We start from the raw sequence: 19,881 nt of genomic DNA on the forward strand, positions 1-19,881 counted from the left end.
GAAACACATATTTATCAAATAGACAGAGGTAAAGGCTCAGAAGAACTCACCACACCCTTACAACAAAGTCAGTGGCATGGCGACAGTCGCTAACAAACATGTGAGCCAGAAACTCAGTAATTAAGGAACAAAGCAAACGTGTTTCACTACCTTTAAATGAGCTGATGCAACACTAAGAATAAGAGGGGACTTTGTTTTGTTTTTTGTTCCAAGAAATCTCTTTCTTGGAACATTTTTAGTGGGACTTTTCTCTTTCAAGCGTGTTATTCCTGCAATATTTCAGTTAATGGATAGACTATTAATCTAATAGATAACCATACATTATTTTAGCTGAAGTCCTGCAAACATTTTTTTTTTTAATTCTTACGAAACATTAGCTTTGACACCAAATGGAGGAAGAGTTAATCTGTGGAGTCTGTCACATGGTGTTTCGCTCCACTGGGCTGCTCGAGAAACACAAAGCACTGTTCTGCATTGGGAGTGAGGTAGGGCACCTTCGGGTGCGAAGGCACAGCTCTGAGATTCTCATCAGAGACAACGCTGGAGATGTGCACCCTAAACAGACCAGAACCCCTGATCTTGTACAGGTAAGCAAGTAATACTGATTGAGTAAGGGAGAGCAGGGAGGGGGTAACAGGAAGATTTCTTTTATCTTAAGAAAGTGAGTACAAAGTGATTTTGATATGAGTGATTTGGAGATCTCATGATTGTTGCAGTAGATACTCAATAAAGCTATATTATTTATTTGTTGAAGACTTTACAATATGAAGCTATTAACTTACCATGAATGTGAAAATTGGTCTGCTTGTTGTGTTAAAATCCTGTAATTGTTCTTTAAATAAATAAATAATCAAGTCCTAAATATAATGCAGTCCTGTACAACAACACCACAAATCACCATAGAGCTAAATCAACACACTTCTAGCTAATATGTGTCAACAAAGGTTATTAGGTACAGGTGTACCTAACAAACTGGAAGTGACAGTTCAATATTATTCATATAGTATGTATGTTTTAGGGTGGATGATCTCTTTAACACTCTAATAAACAATAAAGCTGATTTTATGTGCCATCTCTGTCATTCAAAAAAACAGATGCAGCGGAAAACATTGTACATGTATTTGTGTTTGTGCAGCTCAGAGGTCAGTGGAAGAACATCACCAGGTGGAGGAGTGTTGATGCTGAGCCAAAGTCAGGAAAAGCAGAAGAGAGTGCTGCTTTGCAAAACCTCACTGATGAGGTAAAAACCGAACCGCTGCACAAACCACACTTCATCTTTCCTGTACTACAGACATGCTAACATCCAAAACACAATGGAAAAACAATTGTATCCATCCACCAGAAGTATTTTAAATTGATTCTCTCTTCTCTGACTTTCAGTTTCACAAGTTGAGGATGTCTGTTGAAGAAATTTTACCAAACGGCTCAAAAAGGAGAACCGACACTGAGGTGACTGCTCTTCCAGTCTCTTTCCTCATACTGTACATATTTTTCTTTTTCCTTTCACTGTACCATTCAGCCCATGGTATGTGGTGAGCACTTATCAATGTACCACAAGCATGCACATTTCTTCTATGTTGTAAAAAGCTCTTCAATAATAGATTAAGTCATCACCCAGCGGTGTCAGGATGAGTCACAGGTCACTCTGGGAGAAGACAGATACAAGACAAGAGTACATTTTAATGATAGTGGGTCTCCGGGTGACAAAAGAAATGAGTCATTTTGCTCCAGGGTGTAAGATGTTTAAAAATCAATGCTGATGATGAATCCGTCCGCTTATAAACACATTTCTTAGGCTTGTGGGCGTCAGCTGGGTCACACTGACAGACTGAAGGAGATGAGGGAAATGGCAGCTCTCCATGAGCACCAGCTGGCCCTGATACATGCTCACAACCAGCAGCTGGAGCAGCAGAGAGACGGTGAGCAACAAGCTGCTTGAGACCCTGTAGGCCAAATATCTCCTCTGGCCTTTGTGTGGAAAATGTAGGCATCATCTCAAATATACACTTGATATCAACGTCAGAGATTGCTCTAAAACTGTGTTGTGTGTATTGTGTGTCAGAGCTGGCCCTTCAGGTAAGTGTGCTGACTGAGCAGAGCAACATAAGTCACCTGGAGGGTCTGCTGACGGAGCTCAGAGAGCAGGAGGAGAGGAACAAGGAAACACTGCAACAACTCACTGAACACCTCCACACATTACAGTAAGTGTGTATGTATGTGTATCCAGTTTCAGGCTTTTCTTATCAAGTAAAAGTAGCAATACTACAGTGTAAAAATATTACTGTGCTCAAGATTGTGGATAAAAGTGCAGAAATATTAGAAATTAGCTCCACTAATACAAATGTGGCATTTGAGGAAAAACGACTGCTTCTGTAGTGCTCTCTCACCAAGAGGAATATTTAGTAAAATATGTCTTTTTTTTCTAGCTGTTGGATGACTCAGAGCATCAATTATGTGTTTCATTATGCCTGGGTAGTTCCTCATTGCACCATTTGTGGTCGAATAAATTGAATTTCCTATTGTGAGGTACTGTGGATACTGGCTGGGAGACTTTCTGTAGATGCCACAATATGATCTCATTTAGATGATCTACAATGTTTTTATTTCTCCTTTTCTTTTTAGTATAAAAGAGGTCTCTGTACCTGCTGATCAGCTAGCTCCACACAAGAATAAAAGGATGCATCATGATGACAACTATGAGCTCATTTCTACTGTGGATGGCCCCCTCTCTGCACAGATAAAGTATAAACCTACATTTTTCAAGAGTAATTTATTTTAAAACCACTTTGCTGTTAGGAGAAAACAAGATCAAATGCTGTTACTGTTACAAAAAGCAGGTTGCTTATATGATTATGAGTACATTCGACTGAGCTGTATGGTTATATCAAGTAAAAATCTGTCACTGGTGCAGAGCTCTGCGGCAGGCATACATGCAGTCAGGTGGGTCAGATCCAGCCATTGTGGCACATATGATTGACCTGCAGGCAGAAGCCCAAAGTCTGGAGAAGAACCAACCAGCAACAGCCGCCAAGGACAGGAAGAAAGAGAGTAAGAATCCGAGCGATGATGAAGAGATAGTATGTTGTGTTTGTCACTGTATAAGTCTCAGCTGTGTTAATGTATTTAAGTAGAGCAGGATGGGCTTACTGCAGAATTCACAGGCTTTGTTTATTAAGTTTACTCGGCTTGATTTTTCCGCTCTGAAAACTAATTTACACCACCGAGTCCATGATGAGAAATTCTAGTCCATTATCTTTTTTTTCACATCATCAGTTATAACATCTAAAACACAGTGAATGCAAAACGCACTCTGGATTGGAGCATTGCAACAAGCGACAAAGATTCAAACTGAACTTTGTTTTTCCTTCTATAAACTTTATTAAAACAGCAACAGATAATAACTAATGATACAACTTGCTTTTTTTGCTTGAATATATTTATTGGTTTTCACATTTTTCCACTTTAAATAAGGACATAAAAACCAAAAACATTACATGAAAAATGACAAAAAAAATACTGTCACACATAAACTACATTTCTTCATCACTTAATCAGAAAGTATAAAGTTAGTATAGGGTAACTTGGTCTCCCAGTATTATTTTGCAAGTGGCCTTTTGCAGCATGCGTCAGTTTTACCGTTGCCAAGCAGCTTGGGAGGCTTTTTATCCATTGAGTATCAATGGAAGTGCAATACAATATTTTGCCTGCAGGATATTTTGATAGTGTCATATCATCAGGAAAGAGACCCAAGACGCAAAGACGGGGGCAGGCAGGTAATGTTAATGAAACAATATCTAATAAGATCTGCGCTGTTTTTATTGCTTTTTTTCGTTACATTCAGCTGAAGATGAAATATATTGTTTAACATAGATTATCAACTCAGGAAACTTGGGCTCCCTGCTTAGCAAATTAAGCCATGAGGCAATAAACAAAACCTTGTCTCAAGTATTCAGTACAAACTCCAGGCTTATGACACAGAATTGAGGGTAAATTACTGTTTGGCCCTGAGCCACGTCTCTGGTTGTCCTCGTGCCCAGAGGTGAAGCCTCTTCAGCGGGGTCCAAGCTGGGAGCTGCTGGCTGTGGAGCAGGAGAACCAAAGACTGGAAGAGGAGATCCTCATGATCCAGCTGGCTAGGAAGAAACATCATAACTATGAAGGTTGGACAGTGCTCCTCGACTCTGGAACAACCTCCTCTGCAAAGTCCCAGAGAAGCAGTGCATTTCTTTAAAAAGTTTTCTTTGGCTTTTTCTTTATTTTACTACTTTAACTTTGTGGATTACACATTTATTTCTCCTCATTTTATATATAGTTTTCTCTGTCTCCTTCCTGTAAAGCAATTTGTAACCTTGTTTTGCTGCATAAATAAATGCTGTTTGCTTGCTTTCTAAACATGTCTGACAGCTCACAGAGGATGTTTTATTGTGTTCTGCAGCAGCAGCGAGGACTGAGCTTGAGCTGATTCAGACTCAGAACCTCCAGCAGATTGTTGCTCTACAAGCAGAGATGGAAAGAAGCAAAGAAACTCCCAGGCCTCGCAGACAGCCTCCTCCACCTCCAATCCCCCTCCAACCCAACACCCACACGCATGTACCTCTTCCCCTGGTACACAGTTTACAACTGCAGTCAAACATGTTTATGAACTCTGGTTTCAGGCAGTTTTTCAATCCAACTAATGTAAAAGTTGCTTTCAATCATGTCATAAAAAGTCCTTAGATGACTGATTGCTCAATAATAATTTACTGTCAGTGTTTGTTTATGACATTGATTCAGAAATGTCTCTGTGTGCCTCAGCTCCAGGCCAGATCCTTCACCTCTCCATTAGGAAGATGCATGGTGGACCCCCTGGACTCCCTGAGTCCAGCACCCTACGACCCTGCGTCAGTTTAGTTCCCCTCACCGTCCACCAAACAGGCCATTTACATGTCAGAATCAGACTGGAGTTTAGCTACACACTGAGCTCACATCAAGCGACAAATAGAAACAACCACTCACACTGCATTAACTATAATGTATAAACTAGGTAAATTACTGTAAGTGACATTTATATTCCCACTGATAACAAAATTACTGAAACATAAGGATCTTTAACAGGTATACAGCATTTCACTACCGCTAAACAAAAGCACTTAACCAAAAGAGATGTGCTATTATTCAAATCAGCTCACATACAATCCATAATATGTCAAATCCTCACTTCAAATCTGCATGTTTCTTACACACAATTACCCCAAAACCTATTTAAATAATAAATAAAAACACTGGACTTACCCTTAGCTGCACACTTTACACAGGAACCAAATCAGTTAAACTCACACAAAACACTTAAAACACCCAAAATCTTGGAAAAGAAAATCTGTCTCCATACTAAGCAGAAAAACTGTGTGTTGCAACTGCACAAAATATTGGTCTCAATTAGCCAGTTAAGCTGCCTCTATGTAACAGTATACAGAACGGGTTGCATATTTAAATCTTCGCATATAGCCTATAATTCAAGTGACACATTCAAGTAGTAATAAAGTGACTGTGAATCACATCGAATCATCTACTCATCCTGTCGATGATTTACCTCACTGAGTGAAAGATGATCTCTGGTTTTTCAGAGCTGGTTTTGTGGTTTTTTATGACCTGGTGCTTGGAATTGACGCCTCTCAGACGGTGTTGCGCCTGGTGGCGACTCTCTACTCTGAAGGTCAAGAAGTGGGACCACTGACTCCGCTGCCCCCTGTCCAGTGCCTGCCGGGAGTGTCCCTGCCATACACCCATAGCCTGCAACCTGGAAACTATGCCCTCCTGTCTGTCAAACAACCTGTACCCAGGTAGGGGCAACACCTAGAGAGGAAGTTGGTTATATTTATACATATCTCTACAGGATCTACTATATAGCGGTGAAGCAGTCTCAAAAGACTATTCTATTATTTCAGTATAAATCCGACTTCAGTATCTCAAATGGAAATTGCATGCAGTTATGACATATGCATTGTCTGTCTATATACTGTATATCTCTCTAACCTTTTCTCCCCGTAGGATCCAGCCGTCACGCTCCCTCTCTCTGGTGGTGGAGGTGCAGACAGCAAGAGATCTGGATGTTTATAACCAGGACGTCTTCAAACTGCTGCCCTGTGGCTGGACACGACTGGAACTCTTTGACCAACACAACCAGGTCTAAAAGCAGGATCAGTCACAGCTTGTATACTGCTGTAAAAATGTGCAAATCCATTTTATACTAATGGGAATTTGTGATGTTATTGCAGTAGCTACAGCAGTGTGTTATGTGTGCTCTTATTGCAATCTGTAAAGATGTACATTAAAGGAATCACCTGCAGAGGTAATAAGGAGCATTAATCTATCAGAGTTGATCATACAAGCCTAAATAGTTTTAACACATTTCTAACTGACCCAATACTCTTTTTTAAAGTATATGTGATAACATTTTAATATTTTCTCTTCACCAACAGCTCTGTAGTGGCCACTGGAGGGCGCCAGTGCGCAGACTGCCTATTAGACCCTCCTTAAGCCTTGCCCAGCTCAACTCAATACCTCAGGTATAAAGACACCAAGAGTTATCAGGTTCAAATCCTGAAACCAGCAGGTGCTACAATACATACACAGTACTGTATCCATGTATGTTGTCTATCAGGTGTTATATCTAGGCAGCAATTTGATTGAGATTTTAGGGCCAAAGCACTATTTTGGTTTAGAAAGAGCAAGGCAGTAAATTACAGACCTGACTGTATCTGTGTCTTTAAAGGTGGACAACATGGAGCTGTGTGTACGTTTGGTCAACGGTCGAGATGGAGATGTGCAGACTATGGTAAAGCCTGACCCCAGCAGCACCAGCCACTATAAATATGCAGCTGTGGTAGGTTAAGAAGAGCCTGAATGGATTCCAGTATTTGTGCTGAAAACCAGTTTATCAAAGGAATTTGTTATACACAAGGCTCATACTGTAATTTGAATTAATTTGGTTTTGCTCCAGTGTCAGTCCAGATGTTTTGTCATCTTTAGGCAGAGACAATTAAATCTGTGACAGTTTACACTGAGAATAATGTAAATACTATGTACCACTATCAGACCACCTACACTAGACTAGAATACTGGAGAATTTCATCATCTTGCATTGGAGGCAGGTGCATGCTACACTTTTTATTTTTTTTTACAAAAGATGCTTCATTGCGGTGTTGTGTATTGTGTCTCAACACAGGTGTCTACTCTTCCTGTGACTCTTCCTGTTTCAGCTCCGCAGCCCTCTGGAGCGGATCGACTCTCCTCCCACCTGCCTTTCACTGATCACCAAGAGCCCCCCCCCACAGAGGAGGCCAGTCAGAGCTGAAAAAGACATCAATACCATACAGGATGTTACACAGGATGTTTCTTCCACATCTTTAATGATGATTTATGTGGTGTAATTGTGTAAAAGTATAAATGAGGGCCACTGAAGTTTATTTCACTTGTTTTGTGATTGAGGTATGCAGTGGTCTACATTCAGGGCCTTTATGCAAGATGTGTTTTATGAACATGAAGCAATGAGCTGTTGGAAAGAAGAGCACAGGGATTTGACTTTCCAATGTTAAAATTAAACTGTTTTAACTGAAGTGCTTTCATTTTTTGTACAGTCATACTTTTAGGATTGCAACAATGATTCATTGTTGGGTTTTTTTTTCTTCAAATTGTTTGGTCTATAAATGTAAGGCAATAGTGAAAATACTCCCCAATTTCCCAGAGCCCATGGTAATATTTTCAACTGTTTGTTCAACCAACAGTTCAAAACCCAAAGATAATTGATTTATTATCATAAAAGACTCAGAAAACCAGAAGCTTTGTACATTTAAGAAGACAGATTGAGCAACTTTGCTTGCAACGAATGTAAACTTCTTATCAAAACTTGCAGATTCATGTGAAGTCAGTGGACTAATTATTGCAGCCGTTTCCCGTTGAACCTGTTGCAGTGGTGGAGTATTCTTTAGAAAAAAAGTTATGTTTGGAAAAACTCTTTCCCCAATCAGAATAGTCTGATTTATGCATTTATACATAAACATATTATTCAGACTAAAAGGTGAACACATTCACTGTGGCTGTCCATCAACTGACAATTACTAAACGTTAACTGCAGTGAGTCCTCAAAGTCAAAAGAAAGTTGGTGATACAATCTTACTTTTGCAAATTCTTTATTCTTTTTTTACTACAAGTATACAAAACTGGACAGACAAATCTATGAAAATGGATCTTATTTACAAAAACAAAAGTGTTGTAGGTGGAGGGGCTCGACAGGCATGCTGTGCTGGTTTTTGAAGATCAGGAAAGAGGTGAGGATCATCACGCCGAAGACTTGACAGAGGCTGACTGGTTGGCAGGCTGCAGGAAACAAGGAAGAAAAAAAAAAACAAACAATTTAACATAACAGCAGGAAAGGCTTCAGACTGAACTCTGCCTTCTTCCAGTCAAGAGAAAAATGTTCAGATTGCTGGTTTGTCTTGATTAACTCTTGTAAGAGCTCTCATCGATTAAAACTAATACAACTTGAACAGTCACAAAAATGACTTAATTTGTTCCTTTTTGAAAACTGCACAAAGACATACACACACTTTCTGAACTTTCAGTGATGTAAGTAGTTTGTTCTGATTCAAGTCACCATTTAAGACAGCAGTAACTTAAATCACAGGAACACTTGAGGCTTTAAATGTAGTTAGGTGGTCTGGGACTGAACGGTGTGATTTTCACCTGTATAGACACCAAGAGTATCTGAGTGGTGATTTTGAAAGAAAGCCATATGATCTTGTCACCTTTTTGTCTTGCTCCTACACTTTAAAAGCCAGCCAGAAGGTCCCAGACACAGATTTTAACCACAGGCATTCAGTTTCATCATGTGAACCCATACAGAGTTAAAAACACCACATTACAAAAGGATTCCTCTCAACTTTGTGGTAGACGTCTCTGCATTTTCCCTCCATTTTTACAGATTCCAGGACTGGAAAACAACCCGAACACGGATTGAGACGTGATTGCTCTCTCAAACCCCGTAAGTAGTAACTACTGTATCCAAAAACAGCATCACCACAGCGCAATCTTATTTTAAGACTGCTGTCCTCAGGTTTATCTCTTTGTAGGAATGTATTCTAACACTCGCCTCCTGTGATTTTTCCTCCTGGACTCCATTGCCGTTGCTGGCACTAGAACCCCCACTGCCATTAACTGTGGCTTCCTGTTTCGCCTGCTTAGCATCAGTGTCCTTTACTGGGCTCTCCTCCTCTGGTTTCCTCTGTGTAGAAACATAACCAGGACAAAAGGGGAGGGAAGAGAAGACTGAAGGCCGCTGTACACAACTGTTTTCCATGCAAACAACCTTTGAGGGTAATATTTAGAAAAAAAGGGGAAACCGAATTCAGCACTAAAGAAGCTGCCCAACAATTACAATTGTCAAGGTCACAATTTGATGCATCATGCACACAGCCCAGATCAAAAGCTTAATTACTAGTATTAAGCTCTACCACAACACAGTCACCTACACACATACACACCACAACTACAGATCACTAAAAAACAAAAGTCACACTTCAAACACTGCAAGGGACACACACCAGCTAAAGATTGACACTCACAGAAAGCCATGACTTCCTGACGTGTGTTCAGACAGAAAGTGATGTGAAATTTTAGGAAGTTGCCCGATCGCATACAAAGTCAAGGGAAAGATGTGAATTCGGTGGCGGGGAGCCACACAAATGATGTGACGCGTCTGAGTGAAAAGGTTTCATTTTTGAACGAATTTGCACTTTTCCCCAGACTTTATGGATCTGCATCATAAACCTTCAGAGTCCATAGAATTGACCAAAAAAACACCAGGTCAGTGTGTTTGGTGCGTAAACTGGATATTTGGTCCAATGGTCAACTTTGCGTAGATGACGTGAGGGGAAGAATTCACTTTGCTTTCTGTCTGAAGACACAACTTACAACTAGAGCAGGCAAGCACACCTTGCAACATAAAAACATGGCCAGTTTCAACATACAGATTACAGCCCCGGTATGGAAGCAAAGAGTTTTTGAATTATGAAGGTTTTTTTTAATTCCTGCTAGACTTCTGCTGCTGATCTGTTAGATAAAAAAAAAAAAAATTGCAGAATTCAAGATGATTAGTGGAAAGTGGCGAGAGGAGATAAGTAGCCTCACCTTTTTCCTGACGAGGTGGGAGATGTCGGAGACGGCTTTGGAAGACGAGGCGCTGTCAGATGATTTCACTGGGATCTGAAATAGAAATGTTTAAATTCGTTTGTGATGTTTATTTGGGGAGGGCATTAGCATATGTAGGTTTTTTTTAACCCAAGTTTTTAAGTGCAATTCTATGTGCAATACAAAGTTCTTCCTTACCGTGCTGACTGTTGCAAATGCAGATGAAGATGATGATGAAGATGAAGGGCCCCCGTTTTCACATAGGAATGCTGAGGAGGTTGAGGCACCGCCCTGCAAGAGGTTGGTCAGTTACCCAAGAGCCAAGGCTGCATCAACTTGCCTCTTTCATACATCTATACTGCACTTAAACATGGTTTGCAATCCAGAACACACTTTTCATTCTCACGAAGAGAAAGAATGTTTTAACCGCTGGATCCTTTAACCCATCATTTTGTTGTCCCGTCTACCTACTAGCGTCTGCTGGATGGCATGGGAGGCAGCGCTGGCTGTTCTCTGGCTTTCCTTGGCATCCTCCACTTTTTCCTTGATGTCAGGCAGAAGCCGCTTCAGCTCTTCTATCTCGGTCTTCTCTTCCGCTGCCCCGTCTGCACCCTCTGCTGCGTCTATCACCTCCTGCAGCATGGCTATACACAGACAGTGACTGGGATCAGCACAACATCATGATATAGAAAAGTAAACAGGATAAATACAGTCTCACAGGTGGTCATGTCTTCAGAGAACATCCTGTGTAGTCTTACCCAGGCGGGTCTCGATGACCTTTATGGAGCTGTTGTAGTGCTGGATGGCCTGGCTGTACTGATCCATGTAGCACAGCGTAGTTGCGACATGGTAGTGGGTCTCAGCCAGCAGACGACTGTGAGGAGGCAAATGCTTCAGCTGCAGGGTGAGACACTCCTGGAAGTCGTCTAGCGCCTGAGGATAGTTACCTGGCGGAGGGAATGGATGAGTCAAATTTGGATAGGTGGAGAAGTTAAGGGCAGGTTATGCTCAGTAATAAATAATCTGCATGATTGTTGAACATTAGGAGGGCAAAAATGTTTGTAGACGTTCCTAACAGCCACACTTGAGGGTGGAGTAAAAAGTCAGCTGGCACAGGGAAGAGGGAGATAATTGAGCACATTTTCAAGTAGTCTCTCTGGGAAGGTAGTTAGTGTTTCACACATCAGGGGTGACGAATAGTTGTAAAGTACAAAAAAAAAAAAAAAAGAAGCTTTAGTTCTTCAAACCCTGGCTCCTTTCTCTCTTCTGCATGCCTGAAGATCACTGCAGCAAGCAGGTGTGAATGTCAGATTGTCAGTTTCACAACGTTGCAGAAATTTTAAAAGACACTGCTCCCCAATTCTGATGTCTGAAAAAGTGTAGGGACGAGCAATAATGAAAGCAAACTTACCTGATTCAGCACTGACTTCTCCAAGTTTCAGATATGCCTGGGCTGCCATGAGCTGGTCATCTTTGCTTTCCTTTCTGTGTGGATTAATAAGGGAAGAAATATACACTTAGGCTTCACATAAACCATCATCATTCTAAAAACAGTAAATGCAGTCTTAGATCCTTGAGCAGTGCTCTAATGGAGTCTTTCAATTCATCAGTAATTTCATCTGGCAATGTTACCTTTTGTAGATGACTTTAGCTACCTCCAGCATCTCCCATGCCAACTGCAAGTTTCCAACTTCTTCCTCCTCCTGGAAGGCAGAGACAGCATACAATAAACCAAAGACAAAAAACAAAAAACACAAGTTGTTTATATTTTCTATCCAATTTCAACAGATTCCCATGTGTTGTGCAAGGACTCACCTTATCGTCACCATTTTTCTCTCCATCCTCATCGTCGTCATCATCGTCGTCGTCATCATCATCTGTGGAAGCCACAGGAGAATTACTACACAGTGAGATAAATGTTTCCCCTGCAGTGCAACTCATGTTAAGTATTAATGAAAGTCAAAACATGCACAAAAATGGACCAAAAAAGAAAAAAGTTTCCTAAAAGTGCAGTTTACACTTGCTCTGGTGCATTTCCCTTCACCCTCTGTGACACCTGTACATGTGGACCGGATCAATAAGTGAGAGGAAAGGGGGACAAAACAAAACCAACAAAGTCCCCAGTTTGTGCTGCACCCATCCATACAAACAGTGCTGTGTATCTGAAGAACTACTGCCCTCTGGTTCCTCCTCATCCTGTTCAGCCTCTGGTTTGGATCCCTCGTCTTCTCCTTCCTCTGGCTTTTCCTTCGTCTTCTCGCCGTTCTGCTCTTTTGAAACTTCAACCTTGTTCTCCGTCACGGTTTCTTTTCCAGGAGACCCAGTAGGACTTTGCCCCACACCGTTCAGAGCACCCGGGCTCTTCTCAACTCCATTCACTTTGTCTTCCTGGACTGTACTCTTCTCTTCCCCGTTTACAGGTGAAACACGGGGTTTCTCTGATCCATTAACAGCGTGTTTGGCTGGGGACTTCGCCACACCGTTTTCCTTTTTCACTTTGGTGCTGATCTTCCCATCCTCTGACTCCAGCTTAGTGTCAACTGCCTCAGTCTTTTCCTCCTCTGCCATCGCATCATACACCTGCTTTCGTAGCTCATCTCTAGTTTTTTCTGCACCAGAGTAGCATGTGAGAAATTTTCTTAATAGATTAGTCTGGTGAAGTTTTTCTGAAAACCACATTAGCCTGATATTTCAACTCATGATTTGACTTCCAATGCTGCTGTGTTTGTTTGCGATTAGACATGGAAGATGGAAACGTTACATGTCCATGCATTTCTGCTATCAGCCACAGTGGGAAAACGGCAGTGAAACCTTTTTTGGCTGCCTACCAGCACAAGAAACATGTACACATTTCTTAGCTTACTATATTGATGTGTCAACTGATTTAAAAAACAAAACTCAGCTATGAAATTCAGGTTTGTTATTGTTGACAGCGTAGGCAGCCAGGATCTTTAACTTCATTTTGTGAACTGAGGTTAATAAAATAGAAGTGAAACCTCTGGGACGAACTTGCTATAAATTAAAAATAGAGTTGATCTAACCGTCTGACTAGGAAGATCAGGGTTTGTTTCAGTTTTTCATCATAATAATTTTCCTAGTGGGAAATCATAACTGACAAATTATAAAAAAGTTAGTTACTTTTCAGTGCTAAAAATTCTATCAGGCAACCCTTGATGATAGTTGGAAATACTTATGATACTGACCATCCAGGTTGTTGGCACTTTCAATATTTGGGTTGCTAGGTTGCTCCTCTTCCTCAGATTCTTCTGGGACTCCCTCCAGGGCATTACCGAGGACAGTGTTCTCCATCCTAACCAAAACACAAGAGACCACAAGTTACCCAAAGTTAACAGAATACACTGCTTAATGGGAAAGGAAAGACTTTGAGACTCTCTAAATCCAATTTAACAGCTGTCCAGTCAGCACTTTCACTTTGAATAGTCAATGCAAGGACTTAAGATCAAATTCTAGGCCTGAGTAGACATCAGGAAAATGCCATACTGAGAAAAATAAACATGTGATTGAACTTTAACCAACTTTGAATCAGCCTTACAGTGAAACCATCTTTTATACAGTATAAAAAGATTCAAAGTGAGTAATCCAAGTTACCTGGCAAGCTCCAGTAGGGACTTCCCACACAGGAAAAAGGCCTCACCACACTCATCTGCAGTGTCCCCGTACCTCTCAGCCCTGACAGACAGACATCACAAGTATTAAAGGAGCAAGTTTTACTGGGAGGAAAGTACAGTTTAATGTTACATTACCAAAACTACTGGAATTCAGTTGAAGTAGGCTATGATTCAATCTCATTTCAATATGCATTTTGCACAGACCAATACATTCTCAGAAAGTTGACATTTAATCACTTAAAAAGGATAGTTTTTTTTGCCATAAATCATTCCTTCTGAAGTCCTCCTTCGCAAAAGATGTATTTAAAAGTTTATCTTAAGCTAATATGAGGCTTTATCCATCCAAATGAGTCAAATCAAGTAGACATCTTTCAACATTACAATCTTTTTAGTGAAGTCCCTCTTTTTGTTACTATACTTCCACCGGAGCTGAACAGGGAAACACAAAGAGGGAATCTGATGCTAAAAGACTGTAAATGTGGCAGATATCCACTTGATACAACTAACCTCAGACTGCTGAAGTCTTATTAAAGCTTCAGATAACATTTAAATGCATTTTTGCGCAAAATGACTGTGTGGACATATTGTGGATTATGGCCCTCATCACTTACATTGAAAGCACATTTGAAGAGGATCTTTTAATAGCCAATATGAACAGAAAGAGTGATTACAGCGAGGAAACCTCTTTCAGTGTTCATATGGACACCTGACTGTTGTTTTAAGAACCTGAATCCCTGATACTCACAACATGCCGCAGGCGTCCTGGAAGACACTGACAGCGGAAACAACATCTCCCATCACGAGATGCCTGTTCCCTGTGCCTATCAGCTTCTTTGCCTCCTCCATGACGTCAACAGAGCTGCAAGAAATACAGAGCATGTGTAATAATAAGTCAAAGTCCAATAATGTTTTGAAGAGAGGCAGCAGAGTTGTTTGTTCAGATACTCACCTGTCTGCTGCAGCCGCTGACGAGGAGCACGGCTTTTCCTCCACACTTTAAAAAAAAAGTGAACAGAGATTAAGAAAAAAACAAAAACAAACACCGGAGTTCAGTCAAGGCCGTTATAAGTTGCTTAGCCTGAATCTCAAGTACAGGCACACCTAGTTTTTACTGTTGAACCACTCACTTGACATCCGGCTTTATTGTTGTTAGCACCGTGTGGTTGTTAGCCAACTAGCTTGCAAGTGGCGGTGTAAGCGATGTCTGTTAATAGCGTTTGCAGCCACCACCGGGTACACCGGTTAACTTTAACAGCTACTGTACGTTTGCATAACTGAGAGATATACAACAATCAATACTTATCACACAGGGTCGTGAACGGCTGCCGCGTTTTCAAGCTACAGGCTAGCTAGCTGTGTTTTCCCAGGGTAACGTAACGTTTTAGCGACTACAGTGAAACACTATAAGCGAGTCTTTACCTCCCGGAACTGGACGCGGCGGACGTTTCCTCTGGCATGCTTTCAGGAGGACAGTAGAGACGGCAGAGAGACACAAAACCGACGGTCTGGTGCAGCTTGAATGAAGTACAGATGGACCTCCTGTGTCTTCGTTGGCGCGCTTAAATAGAGAAAAGAAGGCTTTCTATTTCCGCTTAACTTGGAACGCGGGAGATTGTTGTTAAAGGGGCCGTAGCAGGGCTCGTGGTGCATTCAGGGGTCGTGGGAAAAGCAAAGTACAATCAAAACCAGCACGCATGCAAAGCATCAGTGGTGGAAGAAGTATTCTTCTCTAATCTTTGATTTTTGGTGAAATATTGGATCATTTGATCATTTATTGAAATGACACCATGTGAGAAGTTTAGAGGGAAAAAGGTTGGAGACCACTGGTTTCATCTTTAACAATGTATTGTATTTTAAAAGCTTGTTATATTATGCATTGTGTGAAATCTTTATCTGAAAAGTAACTAAAACTGTGAAATAAATGTAGTGGCGTAGAAAGTACAATATTTCCCTCTGAAATGTAGTAGAGATGAAGTATAAAGTAGCATAAAATGGAAATGCTCAAGTAAAGTACAAGTACCTCAAAACTGTACTTAAGTACAGTACTTGAATAAATGTTTTGTTACTTTTCCACTACTACAAAACATTATGGTATGGTGTCAAAGAGGTGTGAGCTACTGTTGTCTTAACAAAATACTTAATTGTGTAATTTCCCGTTGAGGCAATATCGGCCCAAACTTATCTATAATACTTGAATAGAGAGACCAGGCTCCACCGTTAAACTCGAGCTTGGTGAAAACTCAATTAAGTCGATTTCACTAGGGAATTTCATTTTCCGTGGTGATAAATATAGCAACTGTGTCACGCTAAGTTACTTTACATCGCATCAGTCGTGTTTGTTGTGAAAAAAAAAACGGATGTGAACTGGAATGAAACGTCTCGCATCTCCATGGCGTTTTCACAGAGACAAAAATGTGTGTGCTCACCTTGTGTTCTTTGTCGACCTCTTCTTTGCTGTCTTACAGCATATTAAGACGTTATAAAACAATTAAACCACACGATTTATAACTGTATTAACGTCGATTGCCTATGTTAAAATAAGTTGGTGACTCAAGGTGTTCTCAGAGCCTCGTTGGCGCAGTAGGCAGCGCGTCAGTCTCATAATCTGAAGGTCGTGAGTTCGAGCCTCACACGGGGCAAGTGTTTTGTTTCCTTTTCATCTGGTGTTGTGTGAAGTTATAGATTTACCGTTTCTTGTGTTGGTCTGATCGTTTTAATCAGTTTTGAGATTGTCCTCAGGTTGTCATAGCTGTGCTAAATTACCCAGTTAGTGTAAATTGGTCAACGGGTCAAAATAACCGTTGGAAATGTTGGAAAAACCCAGCTAACAGTTAGTTTTACTGGGCGTCCTGGTGGGAGTAACGTCGAGGAGAATCACCTTTTTATCAAACTGTTTACAAAACAATACAGCATCAGTATACACATGTATGATGGGGTTTCCCTCCTCAGCTAACAGTTGTAAAATAACAAGTTGTTGTAGCTAATGTTTTGAGACACAATCCATCATGATAATTGTGCTTAAAGTAATTATGAAAGAAGCCTGTATATTACATGAATGGCAGCGATTGTTGAATGACTCTGCTATGACCCTCAGTGACCAGCAGGTGGCGCCAATATTCCACTTTTTATACCTCACTTCTATAACAAGAGTGAGTCAAGTCTCGTCAACACGTTTTTTTTTTTTTTTAAATCATTAGCTCTGAGTACGGTGGCTTTGAGGGCAATATACAACATCTAAAAGGCAACGTCTGGACAGAAAGTTGACAGGCCACTACAAACATTTTTGTAGAATTTTATACTTAATGTTTCAGTCAGTTATGAAAATGGAAAGAGGAATTACTGTCGTCACGTGGGCCAGTGGCGCAATGGATAACGCGTCTGACTACGGATCAGAAGATTCTAGGTTCGACTCCTGGCTGGCTCGTACTTTTTCCTTTCGATATATAAATTACGGTCAGACTAGGCAGAAGGGACAAGTCCTACACTGCAACAAGTTGTGAATACTGCCTACCTCATACCACCACATTTAATCATCTATAATGTGCAGTGCAATCCTGCAGTGGTGGAAGACGCATTCAGATCTTTTACCTAAGTAAAATAATCAATACCACAATGCAAAAATACTTTCTTACAAGTAAAAGGAGTGCATTTAAAATCCTACTGAAGTAAAAATATGGAAGTATTACTTACTAAATTTACTTAAAAGTACTAAGTATTGCAGAAAATCGGCTGCAGCGTTTGCTTGAGGTGGAGTTAGTTTGAACTACTTTGTAAGGGTCATAAGATAAATCTGAGGGGTTTTGAGATGATAGATTGGAAAGAATAGTTCTGTTATATACATTTGGATTCATTTTTCAGAGCTTTTCTTTAATATTTGCATTTTTGTGAAATATTGGAGAGTTTTACCTCTTTGGGCCTCAAACAGTTATATATTTGAAACCATGTGAGGGGGAATGTCTCTTTGGTTGAAACATGACAAAGAGACACAAATACACACTGACTGGCCCACAAGCCAAAATGTTTGGGAACCACTGGTTTAATCTTTAATAATGCAGTGTAATTTATAAACTATTATGTAAAAATTTACTCTGAAAAGTAACTAAAGCTGTCAAATAAATGTAGTGGAGTAAAAAGTACAATATTTCAAGTAGCATAAAATGAAAATGCTTTAGCACAGTACTTGAGCAAATGTACTTAGTTACATTTCACTACTGTTATTCTGTACTATATACTCTTGCCACATGTAAATTGAGGTTATTCTTGGTAGTGACAATCACATTTCCGTCTGCTACCATAAATCTACCAGGATTTGTATGCTATGGCCAATCAGTGCTCATATTGCTACCAAGATTTCCACTAGCAACTACCAAGAATCGATCAATCAATGTCTCCGAGTGCCCGGACCAATCACAGATTGGTTTGATTGCAGTTGCCGACTGGAACATATATATGTTTTTTTTAATGAATAACCTGTGGCTCTGTAACTACCAGTGTTAGTAAACGTTACTTGTCCTATCATTCACTTTGTAACTTAAAGCTTGCTTTCCGATAGTGATTTTGAGGCTTCCTACTAATATTAATGTGAAGTCAATTTAATGTTAACATATCTTACAAACTAACCTGCCCATTGATGACATTAGGGAGCTATGTCATTAAATAAACATTAAGTTTCAAACAGGTGTCAAGTACAGAACAGTAAAAGTTACAACTTATTTTTACTATTGACTCATAGTGATTCTGGAATGTTATCTGTCAGAAAAATATACATAGACAGAACATAATATAAAATCAACATTACAAGGTGATCATGACTGAATACATCTGATAGTAACATAACATACACAGCTGCCCTTAAGTAATGTGTTACCAAATGTTTTGTCCATCTCATCTTTCACAGCTGTGTTATTTACACCTGTTCCTCTGTTTTCTTTATATTTTAATTTTTTTGATCTAGATGGAACGTCGCTTCAGGAGTTTCAACCTTACAGACACATCTGAAGCGACAAAGGTGAGGGATATTAACAAAGTAAAGCTGTGGATTCAACCCTTGTCCCTAGAGGGAGTGCTGGACAAGGCCAGAAAAGCTTTGATTCAGCACCATGGAGATCCAGAAGACACCTGCTGGTTTTCTTCAAAATCCAGGTGGTGTGTTTCGCAGGCAGACATTCAGGTGGGTAGCTGAAAATGCCCTTGGCATTGCTATAAGAGGGACCCTACAGGAGGGAGCAAAGACTCCCAAGACCAAGACCACAACAAGAGGTGTTTCAGGGGGTATATTGAGCTCTTTCCTTCTGGAAGAATTGCCATTGCCATGAAGGAAGAGCAAAATGCTGGGAAAACTCCCCAGCACGCTGCGACCACCCAGCACTCTGCGACCACCCAGCATGCTACCACCACCAAGCACTGTTCCCCCACCCATCGTGCTGCCACCACCCGGCACACTTGAACCTCCTCTCTCCGCTCCCTCTTGGTTAGGAAGTTGGCTAACCAGAAAAGCCTGACCAAGACTGGTCAAAAAGTCTGGTCCCCCCACCCTGTTCAAAGCCAAACTTTGTAAGCAAACATTTATTTGTATAAGACATTTTATGTTTAGTATTTACTGCTATTCAATACTCATGATGTTTATCTGTTGGTCCTGCTTTTTGTTTTTTTACCCACCCGACTGTGTCCACTGAACTGGATGACAGCACACTGCTGGCAGAGGCAACTAGGTTGGAGGAGGCACATGTGGCATGTACGTTTGTACTTATTTAAAACAGAAATCTGTGAGTGGTACTAATGATGTTCATTTCTCTTTTTTCTTTTTTTTTTACTTTATTTTTATTTACTTTTCAGAACTTTTCAGAACAAGTTTCCTTTCCAGGGATAATGAAGTAACGTGAAGTGAAATTAAGTGAATTTGCAATTGTTTATTTATTATTTATTGTTCATTTATTATTTATTTGTTTATTTGTTTTTGTTTTTCCTGCATGACAAGTATGTCTTCCAGCTAGCTGGATACACACCTTGTTTGAAGTGGACCAGAGGTGGATATCCAAGGCCCTGTTCAGGTTGACACCACAGGGGAGACCTGAGCTGGACTTTAGCA

General features: G+C 40.5%; 2 protein-coding genes and 2 non-coding genes across 8 annotated transcripts; 3 read left to right on the forward strand and 1 right to left on the reverse strand.

The window, feature by feature from the left end:
- Positions 1 to 389: 389 nt before the first annotated feature.
- ccdc17 (coiled-coil domain containing 17) lies at positions 390 to 7,911 on the forward strand. Its single transcript, XM_044361749.1, has 15 exons — positions 390 to 587; positions 1,136 to 1,240; positions 1,381 to 1,449; positions 1,796 to 1,919; positions 2,063 to 2,201; positions 2,623 to 2,742; positions 2,912 to 3,048; positions 4,038 to 4,160; positions 4,436 to 4,708; positions 4,826 to 4,880; positions 5,604 to 5,819; positions 6,028 to 6,163; positions 6,459 to 6,545; positions 6,752 to 6,862; positions 7,205 to 7,911. Exons 1-15 carry the CDS (start codon positions 390 to 392, stop codon positions 7,331 to 7,333), a joined length of 2,022 nt encoding a protein of 673 aa, XP_044217684.1. The 3' UTR covers positions 7,334 to 7,911.
- Positions 7,912 to 8,151: 240 nt separating this feature from the next.
- Positions 8,152 to 15,374, reverse strand: LOC122989364 (nuclear autoantigenic sperm protein (histone-binding)). Of its 5 annotated transcripts, none has more exons than XM_044362195.1 (15): positions 15,213 to 15,372; positions 14,743 to 14,787; positions 14,539 to 14,652; positions 13,774 to 13,854; positions 13,364 to 13,474; positions 12,342 to 12,773; positions 11,980 to 12,041; positions 11,797 to 11,867; positions 11,576 to 11,649; positions 10,923 to 11,111; positions 10,636 to 10,808; positions 10,363 to 10,455; positions 10,165 to 10,239; positions 9,128 to 9,259; positions 8,152 to 8,355 (listed from the first exon to the last, which is right to left on the reverse strand). In XM_044362195.1, the coding sequence occupies exons 3-15, from the start codon at positions 14,582 to 14,584 to the stop codon at positions 8,317 to 8,319; spliced, it is 1,578 nt and encodes a 525-aa protein (XP_044218130.1). In that variant the 5' UTR covers positions 14,585 to 14,652; positions 14,743 to 14,787; positions 15,213 to 15,372; the 3' UTR covers positions 8,152 to 8,316. The 5 variants fall into 5 exon arrangements, with proteins under 5 accessions (XP_044218130.1, XP_044218128.1, XP_044218132.1 ...); XM_044362193.1 differs by having other exon boundaries at positions 13,368 to 13,474; positions 15,213 to 15,368; XM_044362197.1 differs by lacking the exon at positions 12,342 to 12,773 and having other exon boundaries at positions 11,980 to 12,038; positions 13,368 to 13,474; positions 15,213 to 15,374.
- Positions 15,375 to 16,359: 985 nt separating this feature from the next.
- Positions 16,360 to 16,432, forward strand: trnam-cau. The gene has a single exon. It is a non-coding gene; the product is annotated as a tRNA-Met (tRNA).
- A 712-nt stretch (positions 16,433 to 17,144) lies between these two features.
- trnar-acg lies at positions 17,145 to 17,217 on the forward strand. Its single transcript has one exon. It is a non-coding gene; the product is annotated as a tRNA-Arg (tRNA).
- Positions 17,218 to 19,881: the final 2,664 nt, after the last annotated feature.

This window comes from Thunnus albacares, chromosome 9 (genome assembly GCF_914725855.1).
Source record: "Thunnus albacares chromosome 9, fThuAlb1.1, whole genome shotgun sequence".
Taxonomy (NCBI): domain Eukaryota; kingdom Metazoa; phylum Chordata; class Actinopteri; order Scombriformes; family Scombridae; genus Thunnus; species Thunnus albacares.